Source organism: Terrapene carolina, unplaced genomic scaffold, assembly GCF_002925995.2.
Source record: "Terrapene carolina triunguis isolate 2854851 unplaced genomic scaffold, T_m_triunguis-2.0 Scaffold93, whole genome shotgun sequence".
Lineage (NCBI taxonomy): Eukaryota > Metazoa > Chordata > Testudines > Emydidae > Terrapene > Terrapene triunguis.
The window spans coordinates 22154533-22179033 of record NW_020664444.1 but is presented as its reverse complement, the minus strand read 5'-3'; the positions used below and the strand labels follow the sequence as shown (position 1 = coordinate 22179033).

Here is a 24501-nt window from a genome sequence, read left to right as displayed (position 1 = left end):
ACTACCTCACCAACCTGTGTTTTATCTACAAATTTTACCAGCAATATTTTATATTTTCTTCTAGATCACAGATAAAATGCTGACTGGCATTGAGCCAAGAACTGATCACTGCAGGACTCCACTGGAAACACCCCCACTCAGTAATTTTATACTATAGTTTTTTTTTAATTCAATAGAAGAAATTTGAATAAAGTGCTCTCCAAACTCAAGTCCTGTTCCTGCAAGCCCATTGATGCAGGTAGATGCTTAAGACCAGGTAAAGCCCCACTGTAACCAATGGAACTCTGAACAGGAACAGAGTTTGCAGTTTACAGAATTAGGGTCTAAATTAACCATTTGCAGGCCAAGCGGGGGTGGGGTGGGGTGGGGAGAAGCGGAGAAGGAGGAAGGGAGTGCGGGAGAGAAATGTCTCAGAAATCAGTGCTGTCTGTTGTCAAATCTGATACTGCCTACTGCAGAACAATACTGGACCCAACAATACCCATTGTTTCCAAAGGCAAAGACATGACGTCCCACTGCCAAATAAATATTCCCACATGCACAACCTGAAGCTTATCAATAACTATTCGTAGGCTTGCATTAAAAAAAAAATGGACTGACTTCACAGTATTTATCTTACTCTCATATTTGCAGTGTTTACTTTACTTAGAATGAGAAACACTACAAACATTGTAAATTTATTTCCTACAGACGGTAGAGTCCCCATATTTTAATAGTGCTCTCATTGTAGTCTAAATAGCTGTAACTTTCATACATATATAAAAATCACATAAGGAGCACTGTAGGATCTTTTGTTTTTTTAAACTTACAGTTTACCTCAGAAAATAATGAAGCTAGATATGCTTTCAAACTTTATCCTCATACAAACTTGCACCAGTTTAATTAAACCGATGCAAACCTTTATGTGGATGCTCTTATTTCAGTTTAAGAGTAACTTAGGGTATGTCTACACTACGAAATTAGGTCGAATTTATAGAAGCCGGTTTTATAGATATCGGTTTTATACAGCCGATTGTGTGTGTCCCCACATAAAATGCTCTAAGTGCATAAAGCCGGCGGACCGCGTCCACAGTACTGAGGCTAGCGTCGACTTCCGGCGCATTGCACTATGGGTAGCTATCCCACAGTTCCCGCAGTCTCCGCCGCCCATTGGAATTCTGGGTTGAGATCCCAATGCCCGAATGATGCAAAACAGTGTCGCGGGGGGTTCTGGGTACATGTCGTCAGGCCCCTCCCCCTCCGTCAGAGCAACGGCAGACAATAGATTCGCGCCTTTTTACCTGGGTTACCTGTGCAGACAACATACCACGGCAAGCATGGAGCCCGCTCAGCTCAGCTCACCGTCATCATATGTCATCTGGGTGCCGGCAGACGTGGGACTGCATTGCTACACAGCAGCAGCAGCTAACTGCCTTTTGGCGGTAGACGGTGCAGCATGACTGGTAGCCTTCATCGGCGATCTGGGTGCTGGCAGCTGTGGGGCTGGCAGCCGTAGGGCTGCATTGCACCAGCCTTTTGGCAGTAGATGGTGTATTACGACTGGTAACCGTCATCGTCGTACAGCAGTGGCTGGAACTCCGTATGTCCCCCAGTCTCCCATCCCCCCAGTCATATTCTGCTGCCTTCACAATGACAATGATGGCTATCAGTCGTAGTATGCCATTTTCTGCCAAGCGCCCTGTTGGATCATCGCACATTAGCAGAGTCTTCCCTGAGCAGCAGATCGTGCAATAGGCCTGAAGGCCATCGTCATCATAACTGCCAAGCGCCCAGAAGATGCCGAGGGCTATCAGTCATGCTGCACTGTCGTCTTAAGATGTAAAAAATAGATTTGTTCTGTATTCATTTGCTTCCCCCTCCCTCCGTCAAATCAACGGCGTGCTAAACCCAGGCTTTTGAGTTCAATCTTTGGGGGGGGCCATTCTGTGTGACAGTTGTTTGTGTTTCTCCCTGATGCACAGCCACCTTTGTTGATTTTAATTCCCTGTACCTGTACGCCATGTCGTCACTCGCCCCTCCCTCCCTCCCTCCCTCCCCTGGTCCGTCAGATACTAGTTTCACGCCTTTTTTCAGACCAGACGCCATAGCTAGCACTGGGATCATGGAGCCCGCTCAGATCACCGCGGCAATTATGAGCACTATGAACACCACGTGCATTGTCCTGGAGTATATGCAGAGCCAGGACATGCCAAAGCAAAACCAGGACCAGCCGAGGAGGCGATTGCAGCGCGGCCACGAGAGTGATGAGGAAATTGACATGGACATAGACCTCTCACAAGGCACAGGCCCCAGCAGTGTGGAAATCATGGTGTTCCTGGGGCAGGTTCATGCCGTGGAATGCCGATTCTGGGCCCGGGAAACAAGCACAGACAGGTGGGACCGCATCGTGCTGCAGGTGTGGGACGATTCCCAGTGGCTGCGAAACTTTCGCATGCGTAAGGGCACTTTCATGGAACTTTGTGACTTGCTTTCCCCTGCCCTGAAGCGCCAGAATACCAGGATGAGAGCAGCCCTCACAGTTGAGAAGCGAGTGGCGATAGCCCTGTGGAAGCTTGCAACGCCAGACAGCTACCGGTCAGTCGGGAATCAATGTGGAGTGGACAAATCTGTGGGGGCTGCTGTGATCCAAGTTGCCAGGGCAATGAAAGACCTGCTGATATCAAGGGTAGTGACTCTAGGAAACGTGCAGGCCATAGTGGATGGCTTTGCAGCAATGGGATTCCCAAACTGTGGTGGGGCCATAGACGGAACCCATATCCCTATCTTGTCACCGGAGCACCAAGCCACCGAGTACATAAACCGCAAGGGGTACTTTTCAATGCTGCTGCAAGCCCTGGTGGATCACAAGGGACGTTTCACCAACATCAACGTGGGCTGGCCGGGAAGGGTACATGATGCTCGCGTCTTCAGGCACTCTGCTCTGTTTCGAAAGCTGGAGGAAGGGACTCTCTTCCCGGACGAGAAAATAACCGTTGGTGATGTTGAAATGCCTATCGTGATCCTTGGGGACCCAGCCTACCCCTTAATGCCATGGCTCATGAAGCCGTACACAGGCAGCCTGGACAGGAGTCAGGACCTGTTCAACTACAGGCTGAACAAGTGCAGAATGGTGGTGGAATGTGCATTTGGACGTTTAAAAGCGCGCTGGCGCAGCTTACTGACTCGCTCAGACCTTAGCGAAAAGAATATCCCCATTGTTATTGCTGCTTGCTGTGCGCTCCACAATATCTATGAGAGTAAGGGGGAGACATTTATGGCGGGGTGGGAGGTTGAGGCAAATCGCCTGGCCGCTGATTACACGCAGCCAGACACCAGGGCTGTTAGAGGAGCACAGCAGGGCGCGGTGCGCATCAGAGAAGCTTTGAAAACGAGTTTTGTGACTGGCCAGGCTCCGGTGTGAAACTTCTGTTTGTTTCTCCTTGATGAACCCTCCCCCCCCCCCCACCCGGTTCACTCTACTTCCCTGTAAACCAACCACCCCACCCTCCCCTACCCTCCCCCCTTCGAGCACCACTTGCAGAGGCAATAAAGTCATTGTTACTTCACATTCATGCATTCTTTATTAATTCATCACACAACTAGGGGGATAATTGCCAAGGTAGCCCGGGATGGGTGGGGGAGGAGGGAAGGAAAAGGACACACTGCAGTTTAAAACTTTAACACTTATTGAAGGCCAGCCTTCTGATGCTAGGGCAATCATCTGGGGTGGAGTGACTGGGTGGCCGGAGGCCCCCCCACCGTGTTCTTGGGCATCTGGGTGAGGCGGCTATGGAACTTGGGGAGGAGGGCTGTTGGTTACACAGGGGCTGTAGCGGCGGTCTCTGCTCCTGCTGCCTTTCCTGCAGCTCAACCATACGCTAGAGCATATCAGTTTGATGCTCCAGCAGCCGGAGCATCCACTCTTGCCTTCTGTCTGCAAGCTGACGCCACCTATCATCTTCAGCCCGCAACTTGCTCTGTTCATCCCGCGATTCAGCACGCCACCTCTCCTCTCGTTCATATTGTGCTTTTCTGTAATCAGTCATTGACTGCCTCCACGCATTCTGCTGTGCTCTGTCAGCGTGGGAGGACATCTGTAGTTCTGTACACATGTCATCACGCGTCCTACGTTTTCTCTTTCTAATCTTCACTAGCCTCTGAAGGAGAAACATTTGCAGCTGGTGGAGGACAAGGGAGAGGTTGTTAAAAAAGACACATTTTAGAAAACAATGGGTACACTCTTTCACGTTAAATTTTGCTGTTCACATTACACAGCACATGTGCTTTCGTTACAAGGTCGCATTTTTCCTCTTATATTGAGGTTTGGTGTGAGAGATCACTCACGCAGTGCCAGGCCACAGATTTCAGCTTGCAGGCAGCCATGGTAAGACACAGTCTTTTGGCTTTTTTAACCTTCTTAACATGTGGGAATGGTTTCAAACAGTAGTGCTCTCATTTCCCATACCAAGCACCCGTTGGGTTGGCCATTTAAAATGAGTTTGCAATGTAAAAGGAGGGGCTGCGGTTTCAGGGTTAACATGCAGCACAAACCCAACTAACTCCCCTCCCCCACACACCCAATTCTCTGGGATGATCACTTCACCCCTCCCCCCCACCGCGTGGCTAACAGCGGGGAATATTTCTGTTCAGCAGAGCAGGAACGGGCACCTCTGAATGTCCCCTTAATAAAATTGCCCCATTTCAACCAGGTGACCGTGAATGATATCACTCTCCTGAGGATAACAAAGAGCGATAAGGAACGGATGTTGTCTGCATGCCAGCAAACACCGGAACCATATGCTGCCATGCTTTGTTATGCAATGATCCTAGGCTACATGCTACTGGCCTGGCGTGGTAAAGTGTCCTACCATGGCGGACGGAATAAGGCAGCCCTCCCCAGAAACCTTTTGCAAAGGCTTTGGGAGTACATGAAGGAGAGCTTTCTGGAGATGTCCCTGGAGGATTTCTGCTCCATCCCCATACACGTTAACAGACTTTTCCAGTAGCTGTACTGGCCGCGATTGCCAGGGCAAATTAATCATTAAGCATGCTTGCTTTTAAACCATGTGTAATATTTACAAAGGTACACTCACCAGAGGTCCCCTGTGTGCCCTCAGGGTCTTCGGTGAGTTCGGGGGTTACTGGTTCCAGGTCCAGGGTGACAAACATATCCTGGCTGTTGGGGAAACTGGTTTCTCCGCTTCCTTGCGGCTGTGAGCTATCTACATTTTCTCCGTCCTCCTCTTCCGAACCCTCTTCCCTGTGTGTTTCTCCAGTGAGGGACTCATAGTACACGGTTGGAGTAGTGGTGGCTGCACCCCCTAGAATGGCATGCAGCTCCGCGTAGAAGCGGCATGTTTGCGGCTCAGCCCCGGACCTTCCGTTTGCTTCTCTGGCTTTGTGGTAGGCTTGCCTTAGCTCCTTAATTTTCACGCGGCACTGCTGTGCGTCCCTATTATGGCCTCTGTCCTTCATGGCCTTGGAGACCTTTTCTAATATTTTGCCATTTCGTTTACTGCTTCGGAGTTCAGCCAGCACTGATTCATCTCCCCATATGGCGAGCAGATCCCGTACCTCCCGTTTGGTCCATGCTGGAGCTCTTTTGCGATCCTGGGACTCCATCACGGTTACCTGTGCTGATGAGCTCTGCGGTCACCTGTGCTCTCCACGCTGAGCAAACAGGAAATGAAATTCAAACGTTCGCGGGGCTTTTCCTGTCTACCTGGCCAGTGCATCTGAGTTGAGAGTGCTGTCCAGAGCGGTCACAATGAACCACTGTGGGAAAGCTCCCGGAGGCCAATAACGTCTAATTCCGTCCACACTACCCCAATTCCGACCCCCTAAGGCCGATTTTATGGCTAATCCCCTCGTCGGAGGTGGAGTAAAGAAACCGGTTTAAAGGGCCCTTTAAGTCGAAAGAAAGGGCTTCGTCGTGTGAACGTGTCCAGGCTTAATTCGATTTAACGCGGCTAAAGTCGACCTAAACTCGTAGTGTAGACCAGGCCTTATTTTGGTTTAGCTTAAGTCAATTAGAAACAGGTTTAAGCTAAAAAGAAACGTCATACTGTAGCTGACGTAAGAGGGGTTTGTAATGATTTAACTTTATCAGTTTAAAGTCACACCTTTCGTTAAGCCAATGCAGCTTGCCAGGTACAGAAGCCCTTAGTAAGGGGCACTGAAGGTTAATGGTTTCAAACAGATGGGAGTAGCTGATCAAGATCACTGGTTTTCTTCAGTATTGAAAAAGAAGTTATCATCACTTTTATAATTAATGATGTAGGACTATACTTTAGATAAGAAAATGCAACAAATGCATTAATTCAAAGCAAACTATCTGCTGGTGATAGAACCTTTTGCCTCAGTTTCCCACCTGTAAGATAAAGGCAATACCTTTATCTGCACAAAGATGCAGTCAGGCAAAATTTATGTTTTTAAAGCCTGTTGGCTAAAAGGTCTGTATTGTTACTACTACAGAAGCAAAACTACCAGACTGCTAGCAAATAAGAGGAGAAAGCTAATCTGCAGCTGTGGAATGAAAATTAGAATTCAAAATGCTTTGAAATCTCTACTATAGTAGAACCTCAGAGTTAAGAACACCAGAGTTATGAAGTGACTGGTCAACCACGCACACAATTTAAAAATCAAAAGTATGCAATTGGGCAGCAGCAGAGACCAAAAAAAGAAAAGAAATCCAATACCAGATACTCCCTGACTTACGCAAGCTTTCCGTTCCGGAACACCTTGCCTAACTCGAATTTTGCGTAAGTCGGAAACGTATACCTGATAATTACGCAATAAATAAATAAATAAATAAATAAATATTAAAAATTAAAAACCCCTCCTATTTCTAACTTACGGAACTTTTTCCGTAAGTGCGGATTTGCGTAAGTCGGGTTTGCGTAACCCGGGGGGCGTCTGTACAGTACTATTGTAACATCTTTTATTTTTTTAGTAGGTTAAGTTTAAAAAAAATATTTTTTTTTGAAAAAGGTAAGAAAACTGTTTCTGTGCTTGTTTCATTTAAATTAAGATGGTTAAAAGCAGCATTTTTCTTCCACATAGTTAAGATTTAAAGCTCTATTTAATTAATGTTCAGTTGTAAACTTTTGAAAAAAAAAACCATAATGTTTTGTTCAGAGTTACGGACATTTCAGAGTTACAAATAACCTTTGTAACTGAGGTTCTACTTTACTTTTAATTTGAAACTTATATTGAGTATATTTCAGACATACTTGTTATCTTCAAAGTCATGCATGGCAGGGTGAGAACAAGAAGAAGAATTATCCTTGTTCCTTTTGCTTATTATTCTAGGTTTGTGATCAAAGCATTTCTGAAATACAAAAACAAGGGATTAAAGAAAAAAGTTGAATATATGTTTCATATATGAAACCACTTTAAAGATTCTACTAGGGATGTAGACTATGCAAACTATTATCCAACATGCACCTCAATGCTTACAAGTTAGTAGGGTGACCAGACGTCCCGATAAAATCGGGACCATCCCGATTTTGAGCGATTTGTCCCAGATATCTGTTGGGACGCAATTTTTGTCCCGATATTTTGCGCCGCCGGGAGCACTCAGCTTTTTGTTTTTTGCCCCTCCACCCCGGTGTCCCGATATTTTCTTCATCTCATCTGGTCATCCTACAAGTTAGTCATGAACCAAATCATTCCATAAGCAGTTCACCTTACTATCTAGCAAAGCTGTCAAATGAAAAACTGTTTAAAATTGTTTCATATCTTTAACAAACAAGCAGTCAAATATGCCTTTAAAGAAGCACCTCACAAAGAAACATAAATAGTCCATGGTGTTCTTGAAGGAGTTGGGATACAGTAAAGTTGATATTTCCATTTCCTCCAAAGAGAGCTTCTCGATTAAAGGCTCCTTTGCGCTCTAGAGTCCACACATCTATCTCCTCCTGGCAATACGCAAATGTGCAGTGGCCTGGATACCTACACTCTTCTTCAGCAGCAACATCTAGGATGACATGAAATAAAAGTTAAATTTGACATCGCTTTTACACAGCCACATTCATCATCACTAGATCTTAACTCTGCATTTCAGAAAGTCTGATGAAGAGCCACCTCTGCTGTAAATGAATCTACTCTTCTGGTCTTACTCCTCTCTGCAAAACTTCACTTTGAATGACCACACCGCACCTTTAAGCAGGGGGAACATTGTGCAGGCTTACGGTAGCAGTGCTTTATGGTGGGGAGGCAGGAGGTCAGAAACTGCCACAAAAAGGTGAGTGGTCATCAGCTTTGTGGTGCTGACTCACCCCCAGGGAATGTAAGGGGCAGAAGGCTTTAAATGTGCAAGCCCTGGGCGTGGGAAGCCTTTTCTCCACCCAGCAGGCAAGGCAACACCCACCCTCCCTCCCCTAAAGGTGCAAATATCAGGTTGGGTTAGGACCTGCTGTGGCTATTGTGCTAATCGCTCCTTTTTAGGGAAAGGAAGGAATTTTTCCCTGACCCCCATATTAACTTCAGTGGAGTGAGGTGTTTTTCCCCACATTCTCCACAGGGGGTGTCAGGGTAGACCTTTTCTGGTGTGGAGAAAAGGTGGTTAGGCTACATGTTGCATCTCATTTTGTAAGTGTGGGGTGGATGTCCAGTGCAGGTAACTCCACAAGGAAGGCACTCAGTGACCAGATAAATGGCCTGGTAAAAGACTTAAAAGGAGGTGCTGGTTAAAGGAATGGAACAGGGGGAGTTGGGGACTCCTATGATTGGTACGGCAGGGAGCCAACCCCCTTTCTTAAAGCCCACCTTAATTCTCCTACAAGTGGGAGTGGATGGCAAGGCCCAAGCCGTGGATTGGCTGGGGGACCCGGATGAAACTACCCGGAAGCCCCGGGTAGTTATTTGAATAAACATGGAGTTGCCTGCACTGTAAACTTTTATCTGCCAGGTAGTCCCAGACATCTAATAATAAAGTTGCGGCCTGATTAAATCCATATCAAGAGAGTCTCCTGTCCTTCTTTCAGTATAGCCGGAAAATAACTTTACTACATTTAGAGCCCCTCAGAAGATGTGGAGTGTCCATTAGAGCTTGCATGTGTACCCCAATTATCCTCACAGCCTCCAGCTGCCCTTCTGTATTTCAAGCCAAAAAACAGAAAAAAATATTTCCACAGATATCCACTCTCTTCTCTGTAGCTGGGAGTACAAATGTTAATTTGTGTATAATATCTGTGATAAACTAATCAGCTCCCTGAAGTCATAAGCAGAGGCTCATACCGAGAATCTATGTAGCAATGCTTACTTTTACATTAAGTGTCCAGAACCTCCAAGGTCACAAGGATACTAGAGTCTGCTCTATTTAGAAATAGCCCAATACATTTTCATGTTTTTTAAATAAATAATTATAATTAGAGGAAGAATATGCTCTAAATAATCACATTCGTTTTCATGATGGGTTTCACTTAAACCTCCTCGGAAATATTAAAAATACCTATAAACAATGGAGCTTCATTCTACATTTTATAACAAAAAATGCACATGCATTACTTTATATTCAGTATAGGAATTAAAACCTTGCAATTAATTTTGCATTCAAACAAGTTAAATTTCCTTGTTAATTCAGTAAAAACTATGTAACTTCCGTATTTAAAACATACCTTTACATATATAATATGGTCCTACATATTGAGTCTTTGTTGGTCTTGGACGTATTTTTTTCCATGATTTATCTTCAGAATTCTTTCTTTTACCAATTAGAATATCCTTTTTACACTTATGCTCTAAATTGGGATGGTAAGTGAAATCCAATAACTTAGGCCCTAAAATAATAGAAAAATTGTTTATCGTTTACATAAGTTACAAGTAACTGTGGCACTTGTATTCAGGCATATGTCCAAATATGAAATGCGTGAACAAACTTAAGAATTCTTACTTGAACCAATACATTTGAAGAGCCAAAGTAATCTTAAATAAAGGGGGGCGGGGGGAGAAGAGTAGAAGGAAATTATGCAAATACTTATAAGACCAGACTCAACATGAAAAATAGAAGGTAGATTTTACAGTCTTCCTTTGCTTCTGCATGGGAATAACCAGCTGTATTTTTCTGTTTTTGCAGGCCCAAATGGGTAAATTTTCATAAAATTTGTTTTGGGCCTTTAATTGCCCATCTCTAATAAGTCATTGAGAACCATGCAACTAAAATCCCTAAATCAGTCAACTAAATATTTATTTTTTATTAAACTTGAACAGCCAAAGACTGAATTCAAAGACAGAACACAACCTCAAGTAAAAGGTCAACTTTTGCATTCTGTAGGAATACAATAACAGCTCCACGGTCTAGTTGGTAGTGTTTTAACTGTCATGTGCTAAATACAGTGTTCAAAAGTAGGTCTATTTTGCTTCCAAAGCCACAAATACTCAGAATGCATGTATATCAGCAAGTGGATTTTAAAGTTTCCAATGCTCAGTGTCCATACCAGTCAATAAAAGAAGTTACCATAACCCACTAAGAATAGAGTCTGGTGCATTCCTGTCCGGTTCTCTTTGAACAAAAAGTTCATGGTGGAACTGTGTGGTTTCAGAAGTGGGCAGGAAAAGCAGGAATGCAAAGTAACAAGGGAAGAAACCGATGCTTTGTTAAAGGTCAACATATGGATACATCTTAAAGTTCATCCTTCAGCATTCTCTATCTGCTGCTTTTTATTAAACATCATGTATATGTGGCATTTCAAAATCACCTGTTGATCCTCCTTACAGAATAACAAAAGTAAGTTTAAAAACTACAGATAATAAACTGCAAACTACAATAACCATTCCCTAGATATGTCAATGTAATTTTAGAAATATTATATATGTTTTATTGCTCTAATATTTCAGAATGTCTATAACCTGAAGAATAGTGCTTTATTTTAAGATTAGTCTTTATGAAAAAAAAAAAAGTTGCTTCTAGAATACAGCTGTGTAACAGCAACAGCTCAGACCTCAAAGATTAGTTGTCTGAATGGCCCAAAATAGGTTAAGACCCTCTGTGTCAATAAAGTGAAGTTAATAATTATTGCTAAGGTTTGGAAGCATCACGATAATGATTTAGAATTAGTTTGAAAGAACAATAAAACAGATGGGATGTGAAGGTTACCAGGTACTTTGAATTGCAGTTCAATTCCCCATGACCAATCAGAGTGGGTATTGCAAGTTTTTAAGTCTTGAGCAAAGGTCTCATTCTTCAGAGTACCCTGGGAGTTGGGAGGAAAGTGAATACAGAACGTGAATGACCTTACACAGTAAGCCTTCAGCATGAGGAAAGCATGTAGTGATTGGTGGTGATTTTAGAAATTAAGAACCCATTAGGACAAGACCACGAAATCAAGAAAAAGGTAGAAAAATGGTTGCAACAGTTTTTGAGTCTCAATATTCAGATCCATATTCTGTTTGTAAATGATACACAAGAGCACTTCTAGAAACCAATAACATTTTAATTTACAACACTGATATAGTAAATATGTATTTAATTATAGATCAAACTGACTTCCTGTGCTCCTTACCTGTTTTGACAAAACATAATTGGCAGGCCTGTCTTAGTTCATGTGTACCTTCCAACGGGTTTCTTCCAACAAGTGATGCAGATATGTTAGCAGTTCCACTGCTAAAAACATGTGAAAAGTCATTTCTAGTTTGACCTGCAATTCCCATGTAATCTTCAGTCCCAAACAAAGTATTGGGGCCATTTATCTGCCAGAAGAAACAAGATTTAACTTGATCTCCACAACTAGAACTTAGTTAGTGAAAGTTTTCCTCAAAACATAAGATTGTCTTCATATAGGGCTCAATTGCGAGCCTGGCTGCGTATCCACACAGGGGAATAAGGGAGGTAAGGAGCCCATATCCCCATTACAGGCTGCATACATTGCCAGACCCCACACTGGCATGGAGAGAAGTGCAGTAGCTGGTGGACTGGGGGTATGCAAATCACTAGCTCCACTCTACTCCACCTATATACCTGCCAGCCACTGCTGAGTAGGCATTTGGGTAAAATAAGATACATGAGCTTCAGATGCAAGTACAACACAGATCAGATTGAGAGTCTTAGTCACAATATTGTTATTGCCCTGCTTGTGGACCACTGCAGTTCCATACTGCCCCTTATTTGCTGTCTTGCCACCTTGCAGTCCAGACAAAACTCAAAAGATAACATTTCAGACAGTTGTGACCACTTGTGGTCATTTTAAGCTTCCATGCTGCATTTTGCTAAAAAGTTTACCAAATTCAAAAATTGGCTAGGACACTAGTAAATACAATTTCCTCATCTAAAATTCCCCCTGGATTTTCAGAAAATAGTTTGTTTTTTTTTAAACTTTCTGTCTTGGAGTGTTGCTGTGTACTATTCAACAGCTACTGTTTTCCAACTCCAGTTGCTACATTTTAATGGTGGATAAAGCTATCCCTGCATTTTTAAAACTTTAATTAAAAAAAAAAAAAGAAACTTCCTTAAGACCTGATGAGTAAATATTACAGTTTTAATCCATGTGAAGGAAAATGTAAAAATACTTACAAGTAAAAGAGAGGAATTATTGCTGTTAAGTGTTGGTGTTCCATCTCTGGATAGATCTGGACAGTGATTAAGAAACAATTTTTCAGTTATTTCCCCTCCCAGCACATTTTATTGATGTAAGAATTGCACCTGCTATAGAGGTGACAGGGGTCAATGTCTTTTCCCACTACATGCAAGTGCCTTGTAGTCTCTGGACAGAAAAACACGGTAAGTCATCTTGAGTTAATCAATCAATGGATTAACTTTAATAGCAGCCTCACAGAACATGTGTTGAGGCAGTCACTGTAAGGACAGACTGAAGAGAGAGAGGTCCAGAACGCAAAAGGTGGGCAAACAGGCAACAGTTCACTTTCAAATCCCTGGTTGTGGACATGGTTTGGGAGAGTCTATCAAAATTTTGCAATAGCCATTCTTCTACAAAGAATGTACAACTACAAGATTTTTGACTGATATAAGGGGGTTTATTTTTTCAGCTCTAGTTTATTGCATATTTCCTATTTATTTAGCTCATTACTGATCTCAGTATTAAATCATCACTTACACCTAATTAGATTCAGTGTTAAGCAAATTTTTTTAAATGGCTCTTTGCTGGTTTTTTTCAGTGTGTACTCTCCATTGTGTAGTCATTTTAGAATCTTGTGAGTAAAAAAATTGTCCCATTTATTTACTCCCATTTCACTCAGGCACACATTTCCCCAGCCCCACCTGGATTTTTAAATGGAATTTAAATTCACTTCCCTCAGGTTAATTTCACATGCCCAGCATCAAAACAACTTTAGGAAAACCTATCTAATAGTTCATGCAGAACCAGCAGAGGGCGCCTACAACACATTTATGTAGATACCACATGAACAGTTGCTTTATTTTTAATTCTTGATGACAGTATATATTGACTATATATTTGATACATTTAAAACAGAGGCAAGTCAAACTGCCTGAACGTTTCACCACAAACCTTTAATGTTTAAACTTATTGGTAGTGAGAAGTCAGCTGTCATTCACAGACTTCTCTCACTCCCTATTAAATTAAGATTAAATAGAGACTCATTCCTTACCTCTTTTTGAGTCACTGATTGGAAAGGTATTTAAAGAGGAACAAAAATTTTCCAAAGAAGAAGCCAGAGGCTGTGAATACATTTCTGAAAATGAGGCTGCTGGAACAAATCCTGCACCAACTGGTAAAGTTCCTAACAAAGTTGTGGAGAAGGCTATATTAGGAGCTACACTAGCTGATGGAATGGGTCCTCTGACTACTGTGGTTTGCTGGAAAAAAAAGAAGAGAAATATTTTTACTAAATATTCATTCAGAATTTTTTTTTCAAAAAGGTTAAGTGGTCTGCAACAGTCTAGCTTTCAGTAATTTGCTTTGGTTTAGTACAAAAACCCCATCTCTGCACAGGTAAAGGTAAAATGAAGAATATCTTGAATTTCAGTCCTTCAGTCTAAATTATTTTAGACCCTGACGCTGCAGAGACTTAACCATGTTTAACTTTATACACGGTGTATAGTCCTATTAACTTCAGCAGAACTAATCACAATATGTAAAGTTAAGCACAGGTTTAAAACCTTTGCAGGACCAGAACCTGAGAGTTTAGTTTCTAAATACCTTTAAATACATAGACAAAAGAGGCTGCAGAAATTAAAGAGGCCTAAAAAAATCTAGGGGAATTTTAAGAAGTCTTATTCTAACATGGTAGATTGTTTCCTAGAACTTCTTTACTTTATATCTATTTCAGAAATTTAGAAAGTTACATTTCTCAGTTTATTTTAAAATACTAAAAGTTAAATATTCAGAGTAAGGCTTCTAAATAATGTTGCTTTACAAAGCACTTTAAGATAGAGAATCATCACATACTTCTCAAAATTGAACCTTATTCTAAATTGTGTCCACTAAACCTGCATGAAGAATCTATTTACTACAGCCTCATTAGTAAGTTATACAAATAGTATTATCTTGATTAGATTCACGCTGTTTTGGGAGGAATTATTATTCACTTTACAGTTACAATCTGTTCAGGAATTGACATGGTATTTCCTTACTTCAAGAATAATGCTATATGCTAAAGTTAACATGTCAACATATGGGCAGGTTACCCCCCACGCCCCAACCGCTCAACTGGACATCAGAGAGTAGACAATTTTATGAGAGATTGCATATTTGTGTTAGCAGTTCAGCACTTCATTTTCAAATTCTTTTAGAACTGTCAGATATACACCATTTGATCCAAGTGATCTGCTATTTAATGTATCTGTCTGTTCCAGAACTGCCTCTAAACACCTCAATCTCTGACATTGCTTCATCTTTATTACCTGATAAGCATTGGTCTGATAATGCTGTCACTATTCTAAGAAGAAACTGAAAACATGACATTTCTGAGAAGTTCATATTAGAGTCAAAAGACACGGTGCAATTTGATAGAATAGGCATTACTATAGTTTACACACTTAGTTGTGAGCCTGCTTACTCAAACTAAAAACAAGATTTTATTTGAAATGGATTCCTCTCCAGAAAAGATGAAAAACAAAAGTTCACCGTTACATTTTCATCTGAGTCAGGTACAGAATCAAGTAGTTCATCAAGTTCTTCTCCAATACTAATATCATCTCCATCTCCACAATCTAAACATGCTTCTGGCATAGAGAAAGAAATGTTTCCCCCATTTGCCAGCACTGCAGAAGGCAGAGAACTCTTTTCCACTTGAAGAGGCATGACGGAAGATATGGATTGCACAGGTATTGAAGCCAAGTCACTTGACACTTCCGGGACAAAGTTTGATGAGGAAACAGTAGGAAGTGTCTCTTGTTTCTCTTCTGATAAATCTGAAACAGGTAATTTGGAAAGAGACCAAAACTTTTAGTCAATGTTCTGCAAAAAATTATATATATTTATATTCTTTCACCACTTTTAATCTGGCACAAATATGCTTTGCCTTAAAGAAATTTAATTTTAGAATAAAGATATAGATGCTTAAGAAAAGCACACAATTGGTTTGTATTAAACCAATTAACTTCAGAAGAAAATATGCAGATGTGTAGTGGAATGTTTGCATATTTTGACATACTAAGCAAACAAGAAGAGAGTCAGAGATTTGTGGCCTAAATTATCACATGCTATGCTTTATTCTGCCACCCCACATCCACCCCCTCAGCACTATTTTTTCCAAATTACAGAAGTTATATCAGAACACCACAATATAAAAAGAGGGAACAATAACAAAGTCAGGAGATTTAAATAAAGTTTGCACAGTCACCTTAACCTGTATTCTCTTATGCATATAGACACACATAACATTCACTCAAATCCCTCAAAACCCCACACAGTCCATTATGTTTAGTTTGCTGGCAAATTAAAAAACTGTTCTAAGAAGTGATATGTGAAGTTATTTCATGGACTGACTTGAGAAACTTTTTTGATCTGCCTTTATATCTATTGTATTTTTTAAAATATTTTTTAACCCTTTGAAGTAGAGACTGTCACCTTTACAAGTCACTATGGTTTACTTATAACCTATGATAAGTGATGTGGGAGAAAACACTGCTGAAGTCATCTTTGGAAGCAGCTTTCCTGGTTGTAATGCTCTTTGTACGTTCACACACACTTGATAGAAATATAATACCAGTTTCACAGAAGTCAAACTCAGAAGCGCTCAATTAATGATACAGATAAAGAATTTTACAAATTTTTAACAATGACAAACACATCGGCGCTGCACTTTATATCTAGCTTCCTTTCATTAACAAACAATATTGTGGTCCAGGAAGACTCACCTGACTCAATATCTTCTACAGAAGAATTTGAATTCTGTAAATAAGTAAAACAATCAATCAATCAACTTGAAGAGCAACAAGGCCCATCAAGCATACATTTTTAAATTGACCTTATCAATCTAAGTTTGACCTAAAATTTAGCTTTTGTAAAATTTATGAGAATTCAGGAGATTTCCACAGTTAAAGATCAAAGAAATATGGCTTTTCAAACAAAAGCATTCCTTACAATGTGTGAAACCCAAGCACTGCAGCCATAAGAAACAAATTAACAAAAGTGAGACTAACTTAATAAAATGTTCGTGTTTACTAATGTAATGTGTTACTAATTTTAGGTATCATCATCTGTTTACAATTTAGGTGGACTTTATACCTCTAAGACCTGCATCTGTGCAGGTCTCATAATACATCTTTATTAGTGTCTGAGCTGCATTCAACTTGCTATCCTTAACCTATGTGAACCATAGTACTCACTTGGACATCTGTAGTACTTAAGTTGTCATTAAGTACAGAAAGCAATGGTTAACTGTATCCATGTAGCAAGACCTTGCGAATAATTAATAAGACCAGAGTAAAGACAGCATTTTTAACTGTATCTTTTATTCAAGGAAGTTCTTGTACAAAGATAACTTGGATAAAAAAGGGATCATGTGATTGAGTAAGATACATTATACTCATGGCAAAACCAAGCACAAGGAATCCTAACTATTGCCTGATACAGAAACTTTAACCAAATGTTAACTGGACAGTTTCACTTCACTGTAAGAATACAGAAAACAGTTCTTTCAAAATCAATGTATACTGTGAACATGTGGCACCTTACCTTAATTGATACTTCTCCAGAAACTGAGTTTGAGGAAGTTGGCTGCAATTAAACAGGTCATTGTAAGTATAGAGTTGACATTAAAAACTCAGAATGAGGTTAAAAAAAAAAAATCTTCCTTACCCTTGCTCTGACATATGCTTTTCTTATTTTTAATCCTAGTTTCTGAGCAAGTTCTTGAGTCAGCTTTATCACACTTTCATCCTAAAACAAATACATATACATTTCTATATACTTCTATACACATACACACACACACACATATATATATGTATATACATACATACACACACACAAACACAGACACACACACACACACACACACCCCTCGGGCAGAATGATACAACTGTCTGGAATGAGAAATGTAAACAGGAATTATAGTGTGCTTCTAACCCTACATTTAAATAAAAATTACAAACATCTGCCAATAACTGAGTTCAAAGGTATATATCATTTTACCCAAGATGAGTTCAGAGCCATAAAGACACAGGCCTTTGCCAATTTAAAGTGAGATTTACACATTCTACAGTTTGAGTATTTTTTGTAGTTTTACAAACAGAAGGCCACACTTCTATTAGCATGTCAACTATTAAAGAACATTGCTGAATATTTAAATTGTTTTGGAGAATATACCTCTGTTGTATCTGGAAGCATTGTGTTAAAATCAAGTCATATTTCACTTTGTCCTAGTTAATTCATATTTTAGATGACAGATAGCATTTAGAATATTTGACAGTTTAAAGTTTGTTTTCAGAATATGTCATACAAAGTTACAAGAAGAATCAAGGCAGATCTACTTTAAACCTTAGGGCCAAGGTATTCAAACATGAGTACCTAAAGTTAGGCTTTTAAATTGAAATTTAGACACCTAGCTAAGTGGTCCAGTTTTCAGAAGTACTAAGAAGAGAAACGCCAACGGAAGTGGTCATGTGTGCCCAGCACTTTTAAATTTCTGGCCACTTTGCCAAAAATTGTATCTTGAAAAGAAAAAAAAAGCCACACAATTCAGTCATGCCTTCTAAAGATTCATTTTGAACAGGGTGCCAGAATATAAAAAATATAAAAAACTCAATATTTAGAATAAAATGGAGAAAAAAAAGTAACCATTCACCCCACAGCATAGATAGCAAAAGAAAAATCCATGATGGAGACTAGTCAGTGGCAGAAGCCACCTGAAACCAGGCAGAAGGGAGAATGCCAAGGATGAAACAGTCACGGGTCTTAAGCACAGCACAAAATCCATCACAAACAGAATATTCAACTAGTACTAACACCTGCCATTACATTACTGGGATAAGGAATGTTTACAAAGATGTCTATCATTCAGGGCCGTCCTTAGGATTTATGGGGCCCTACGCAGTATTATTAAACTGGTCCCCTATGCCCGATAGCAGCCCAGGCTCGCAGCCCGGGGGAGGGGGGGGTGCATCTAAAAATCTATGCAAGGATTTTTTAGAGATGTGATTTTATCTTCAGCAACACACTAATGAAATATTTTTAAAGCAAATTTTAATACAAGGTCCTGTATACTAACATGTTCTGAGTAAATATTACAGTAATGCCCAACTGTTTTTGTCAGTAAATTCAGAAACTGACAGTATATATCTGGGGGTTGGCAAATGCCTGTTAAATGGCTTCATTACCACTTGAATAGCTCTTTAACAGTTTCAATGTTGTGCTAATAGGTCTGTCAGGCTGGAAGGCTTTCACTTTTAAGTTACTAGATCCCCTTCCTAGTAAGAATCGCCAGGCTGCAGCAACCAGCTGTGGAAGCCTTCAGGAAGGGTCAGAACAGGGATAGAAAGAGGGTAGACACTAAGATTAAGGGATGCCCCAAATTTTCGGGTGCCCTATGCAGACGTATGCCTAAGGACGTCCCTATCATCATTTAATCCTTGTGGCCAAAGTAAATAATTCCAATTTGCATCGCTTATCTGATTCTAATGCACTTTAAAAAAATATGTATTTAAAGGAGAGGACATTTGAGAAGTTTTCTGAAAGTAAGAAGTGTTATTTGAAGATTCTGAATGTATGACAGATAAATAAATATTAGAATAACTAGAGGAAATCCAGAATATTAAAGAGATTCGGAAACAATCTTCTCCAAGAACTGGATCCTGTGACGTCCTGAGTCCCCTTAATTACTGGTGATGCTAATGAGAAATGAAGGTGCTCATTATATTGCAAAACTGTCCCAGGGCCGGGGGGGGGGGGGGGGGGTGGGGGCAAAAATAAAATAAAAACCACACACAGCTCCATAGTGGCAGTTTTCACTTTAGGCCTTGTCTACACTACTGTGGTAAGTCAACCTAAGTAACGCTACTTCAGTTAAGTGAATAATCTAACTGAAGTCGACATAGCTTAGGTCGATTTACCACGGTGTCTACACTGCGCTGTGACGACGGGAGACGCGGTCCCGCCGACTTAACTTACTCTTCTCAGGGAGCTGGCGTATGGAGTCTATGGGAGAGCGCTCTGCCATTGATTTAGCGGGTCTTCTGCTAAATCGACACCGTTTCATCGATCACAGCAGTGCCGATCTACCGGGGAGTGTAAACATGGCCTTAGAGTATATTTGACTTCAAGATTCATAATGGCCCTTTTGTTGACAGTTCAGATAATAAGAAATTTCTTACTATCTACAAAAAGGAAATTTTTGTGGTCTGCTGGATTTTTTTTTTTAAACTTTATTTGTTTTCAATTCATACTGAAGCCTCTCAAAATTAACTCACTGCACAGTGAATGCTGTACTGGATGTGAACCAAGCCTTTTGTTACTTGTCCCAGTCTACGCAATTATTTTCCAGTAAAATGTTGTACTTTATATTATAAGCCTCTAAATCATATTTAAATATTATGGGCCACTTTCCAACTGTAGTATTCAAACCCCTTTACTGACTATGCAGAAATTCTAACACTGTTACCTAATCCATTTGCTTTAAAGTATAACTCTTACTACCATGATACTCAGATTGAGGCTCTCATGCCACAAGTGGCTCTTTAATGCATCTCCTGTGGTTCTTTGCAGCATATGCTATTAAAATGCAATGTGATTTAATTATTAACCAATCAGGATGCTTTTACTATGTTATTAACCAACTGTTGTTGATAAAATAATATGTAGTCAGTCATTTTGCTGTAAGAATACATATAAATGAAAACTAAATATTTCCCATCATACAGTTTAAATATGAATATGTAGTACTATAGTGTGAATTCATTGTTTCATTTACTACTTGGCTCTTTTGGGTAATGTTGATTGCTAATTTGGATCCTGAACCACTGAGGTCTGAGTATCACTGCTCTAAAAGAACCTCACTGATGGCATCCATACATACTAGCAAAAACAAACGAACAAAAAACCATACCACATGAGTCAATTTTCCTTGCTGAAAAAGATTAGGCAACAGTGTCAGCTCTACTTATTTTGGGGGCCCTAGTTTTTCCTCCCCCCCCAAAAAAACAAACAAACAAACAAAAAAAACCACAACCCTCATATTTCTTAGCTTCCACACGGAAAACAGGTACAGTAACTCTTCACTTATCGTAGTTATGTTCCTGAAAAATGCAACTTTAAGTGAAACGATGTTAAGCGAATCCCATTTCCCCATAAGAATAATGTAAATGGGGGGGGATTAAGTTCCAGGGAAATTATTTTCATCGGGCAAAAAACTATATTATATATACACACATACACACACACACACACACACACAGTATACGTTTTAAACAAACAATTTAATACTGTTCACAACTATAATGATTGTGAAGCTTGGTTGAGGTGGTAAAGCTAGAGGGTGGAAGAGGTGGGATATTTCCCAGGGAATGCCTTGCTGCTAAATCAGTGGTTCTCAAACTTTCGTACTGGTGACCCCTTTCACATAGCAAGCCTCTGAGTGCAACCCCACCATATAAATTAAAAATACTTTTTTATATATTTAGCACCATTATAAATGCTGGAGGCAAAGCAGGGTTTGGGGTGGAGGCTGACAGCTCACGACCCCCCGCCCATGTAATAACCTCATGACCCCCTAAGGGGTCCTGACCCCCAGTTTGAGAACCCCTGTGCTAAATGATGAACTAGCACTCGGCTGAGCCCTCAAGGATTAACACATTGTTGTTAATGTAGCCTCTCACTCTACAAGGCAGCAGGAATGGAGGGGAGATAGCATAGCAGACAGAGACAGATACACACACCTTGTGTATGGGGGAGAGGGAGAGAGAGAGAAATGCACACTGCCTCTTTAAGTAAGCTGACCCACTCTTAAGTGCATTGTCTTTTTAAGTGGATCAGGAAGTTGAGACAGCAGCTGCTGCCCCAGGCTCTCTCTGTCTCTCTCTCCATCGGTGTCTCCACCCTGCTCTATATGGAGAAGAAGGGGTAAGCGGGGTGTAGGAGCAGGGGGGAAGGGGACACCCTGACATTAGCCCCCCCACACCCCGCACAGCAAGCAGGAGGCTCGGGGAACAGCTCCAAGGCAGAGGGCAGGAGCAGCACATGGCAGTGGGGGGAGGGATAGCTGCAATTGCTAGGCTGCTTGCAGCTGCTTCACAGGGAACTTAGAGGAGCAGGGAGCTGATAGGGGGGCTGCCGGTCCACCCTGGTTCCAAGCCCCCACCAGCTAGCTGCAACAGGCTGCTCGTCCTGCAAGCAGTGGACAAAGCAGGCGGCTGCCAAACGACGTTAGAAAGGAGCATTGCACAACTTTAAACGAGCATGTTCCCTAATCGATCAGCAACGTAACAACGTTAACCGGGACGACTTTAAGTGAGGAGTTACTGTACAATGAGTAAGTATTCGAGAAAGCTGGTACTTTATGTAGTACAATGTTATTTCCAGAACATTATTTGTAAAGTAAATTTAACAACATATAATTTACTTACCTGTGGTACAGCCAGAGAGCATTTTGCTACAACATCGTAAGCCTTCTTATACCTTCCCAATTCATTTAAGGCTTTGGATTTCCGATACAGAGCTCTGAAATTATTTTCATTTAATCTTAAAGCTATTTCACAATCTTCTAGAACTTTATCATGCAATCTCTGTGAGAAAGGCAAAAAAGTTTAAGGGCTTATTCAACAAATAATATTTTGTTGCTAGAGCAGTAGATTCAAATAGCCTATATTTAAATCAAAAAGTGCTGAAAAACTGTACAGTTCCCAAGTAAGCTCTCTTCTTAGGATATTATTCTTTCCTAATGTTTTACTTCTGGATAAAAGTGAGTAACTCTGACCCAAAATTCACCAGCTGTTTATTGTTCTTACTATAAGCATGGAATGCTGTGCAGTCAGATTGCAAATGAAGACAGTATTTTGCCAAAGTATGCTAGAACCCTCTTTGTAGTCCAGCTAAAACATAATTCAACCAGGTAGCACGGCAGAGTAGTTACCTTACAAAGTGAGAGTTCACGCAGCAAAAAGTACTAAAGCCTGCTTCTACTAAGCCTCATGATCCTAGTTTATATTATTTAACAAAAGTGCAGTGTATCTGGCTCACAGAAAGACAAACAGCTCTATTACTTGGACAGATTCTGGATAGTTCAGTTCTGGATGAATCAAAAGGTAGAAGTAGTATAAGTTTTTAAGATTTTATTTTGAATTCATTCTGGAAATAAGACAGGATTTTCTTTATGTAGTTGGAAAGGAAAGAAACAGTAATAATGCCTTTGGTTCATTAATTCTTTGTACTTGATAGCTGTTGATGTACCTGTAAATGGATCACTAATGGTAAATGACAAATGTAAAATTTTAAAAGAAGCACCACAGATTATTTGTGCGAGGAGGAAGTATATGGCCTCATTCATTAGCAACTTTTCTAGACAATTAAGGAGCAGCACTGGTACTGTATATACTTATGCTCCCTACATAGGTCACCCTGGTTGAAAAGGACCACGTGTAACCTAAGTATAAAGCCCAGTGAAAATAGGGGGCATCATTAAGATCCCCCTCCCCGCCCCCCAAGAACCATGTCCACCCACAGGCAAAGAGACAGTAGGGAAGTGGGTATATTAGCTGTACAAATCCTATCTGAAGGATGAACCTACCGCTTTATCAGCATTTGAGTCTGGTATGACCATTTTATATTAGTAGGATACTTCTAGTATTATTGTCTAAAAATATCTAGACACATGCTTACATATTTAAAGAGAGAAGATAGAGAATCTTCAAGTTTTGAATCATTTTGACAATTCTCAAACCATAACCAAGAGCCCTTTATCTACTAGTGAATTTTCTATGGCTTCATGTTTTGTTAATGTACTCTATCTGAAAAGTAGCAAAAGCTTAAATAAAAATAACTTACCAAATTTGAGTAACATGCTATCCGGTTTACATGCAACTTCTCTAGTATTTCATTGGAAATGTGGATTTCTTCAGAATTGGCATAATCTGATATGTTTAAAGCTTCTGTATAGTGGCTCAGTGACCTTCCCCAATCACCTTCTCGGTACGCATCATTCCCTTCATTGAAGAGATTTCTAACAAGCTCTTGTATGAATAACTGGAACAAAGAGACACTCATGAACAGAAGAACTCTCTGCAAACATTTCATACCTCTGAATACATAACTCACAATTTTCTCGCAACAAGTTAATGTGAAAAGAATTGAATGCAAAGATTTGGTTTCCAGGTTAAAAGAAAATACACTACATAAAAGTATTATTTAGGCATTTCTAAGGTACCCATTACCAAAAAACCTAGGCATAAATGTAGGGCCACAACTGTTGACAAAGCAGCTCATGAAAGATGTACGACGCACACACACACATTATATATCTATGTTCTGGTATTTCACACTGAAGTCTCAGAAGGGAAATGTTTGGATCAGACCAGTTGCCCGTTCATGTCCAAGACTCAAACCACTGAGAAAGGAGAGTTTTAATATCAACAGAAAGCGAGCTGCAAAACCAATTACCTACAACTGCAGAAAGATGCCTGGTAGATTCACATGGTGAAGCTACCTCCTCCTGACCAGCAATGAGGTGCTAAACTAACTTCACTGAAAATAGAACACGATCTTGATTCTTGAAATTGTAAGATCTAAATTTGTAGCCAAGGTTGAGTGAACTGGCAGTTAAAAAATTCTCTCTCTGAGCTACTATACAAGTTATTTCTGTGCATTCAAATATTTGATTATATACATGGCAGGGTGGGACAAGATAGTGAAAGGTAAATACCACTGTAGTTTATCACTATTAAAAACTAGTAAAAATGTCACTTAGACCCTCAGAAAAACTTTGCATTTTGTTTTTTTAAAAAAAAAAAAAAACTTGCAGAGATTTCCACCCATTATAGAATCATATGTTTCTAATAGATTTCAGAAAATAACTCCATTACCTCATACTGTTCTTGTGTCCCTGGGTAGGGCAAAGTAGACCTAGGAATTAAAGATAAGCAAATTTTGTAAATGAATAGATTGTTAAAAA

General features: G+C 40.4%; 1 protein-coding gene across 2 annotated transcripts in view; it reads right to left on the bottom strand.

Annotated features, from left to right (window-relative positions):
* ZC3H7A (zinc finger CCCH-type containing 7A) overlaps window positions 1-24501 on the bottom strand; it is a 64048-nt gene that overhangs the window by 14911 nt on the left and 24636 nt on the right. Inside the window, exons 3-15 of one of the 2 annotated variants that reach the window (XM_024217818.3) lie at window positions 24413-24452; window positions 23379-23576; window positions 21962-22120; window positions 17202-17282; window positions 17079-17120; window positions 16259-16292; window positions 15024-15310; window positions 13546-13753; window positions 12491-12546; window positions 11484-11670; window positions 9600-9761; window positions 7761-7957; window positions 7212-7309 (exon numbers count right to left, since the gene is read on the bottom strand). In XM_024217818.3, coding sequence (XP_024073586.1) covers window positions 7212-7309; window positions 7761-7957; window positions 9600-9761; window positions 11484-11670; window positions 12491-12546; window positions 13546-13753; window positions 15024-15310; window positions 16259-16292; window positions 17079-17120; window positions 17202-17282; window positions 21962-22120; window positions 23379-23576; window positions 24413-24452 — 1749 coding nt within the window. The remainder of the gene's footprint in view (window positions 1-7211; window positions 7310-7760; window positions 7958-9599; window positions 9762-11483; window positions 11671-12490; window positions 12547-13545; window positions 13754-15023; window positions 15311-16258; window positions 16293-17078; window positions 17121-17201; window positions 17283-21961; window positions 22121-23378; window positions 23577-24412; window positions 24453-24501) is intronic. The other variant, XM_024217819.3, reaches the window with a different exon arrangement.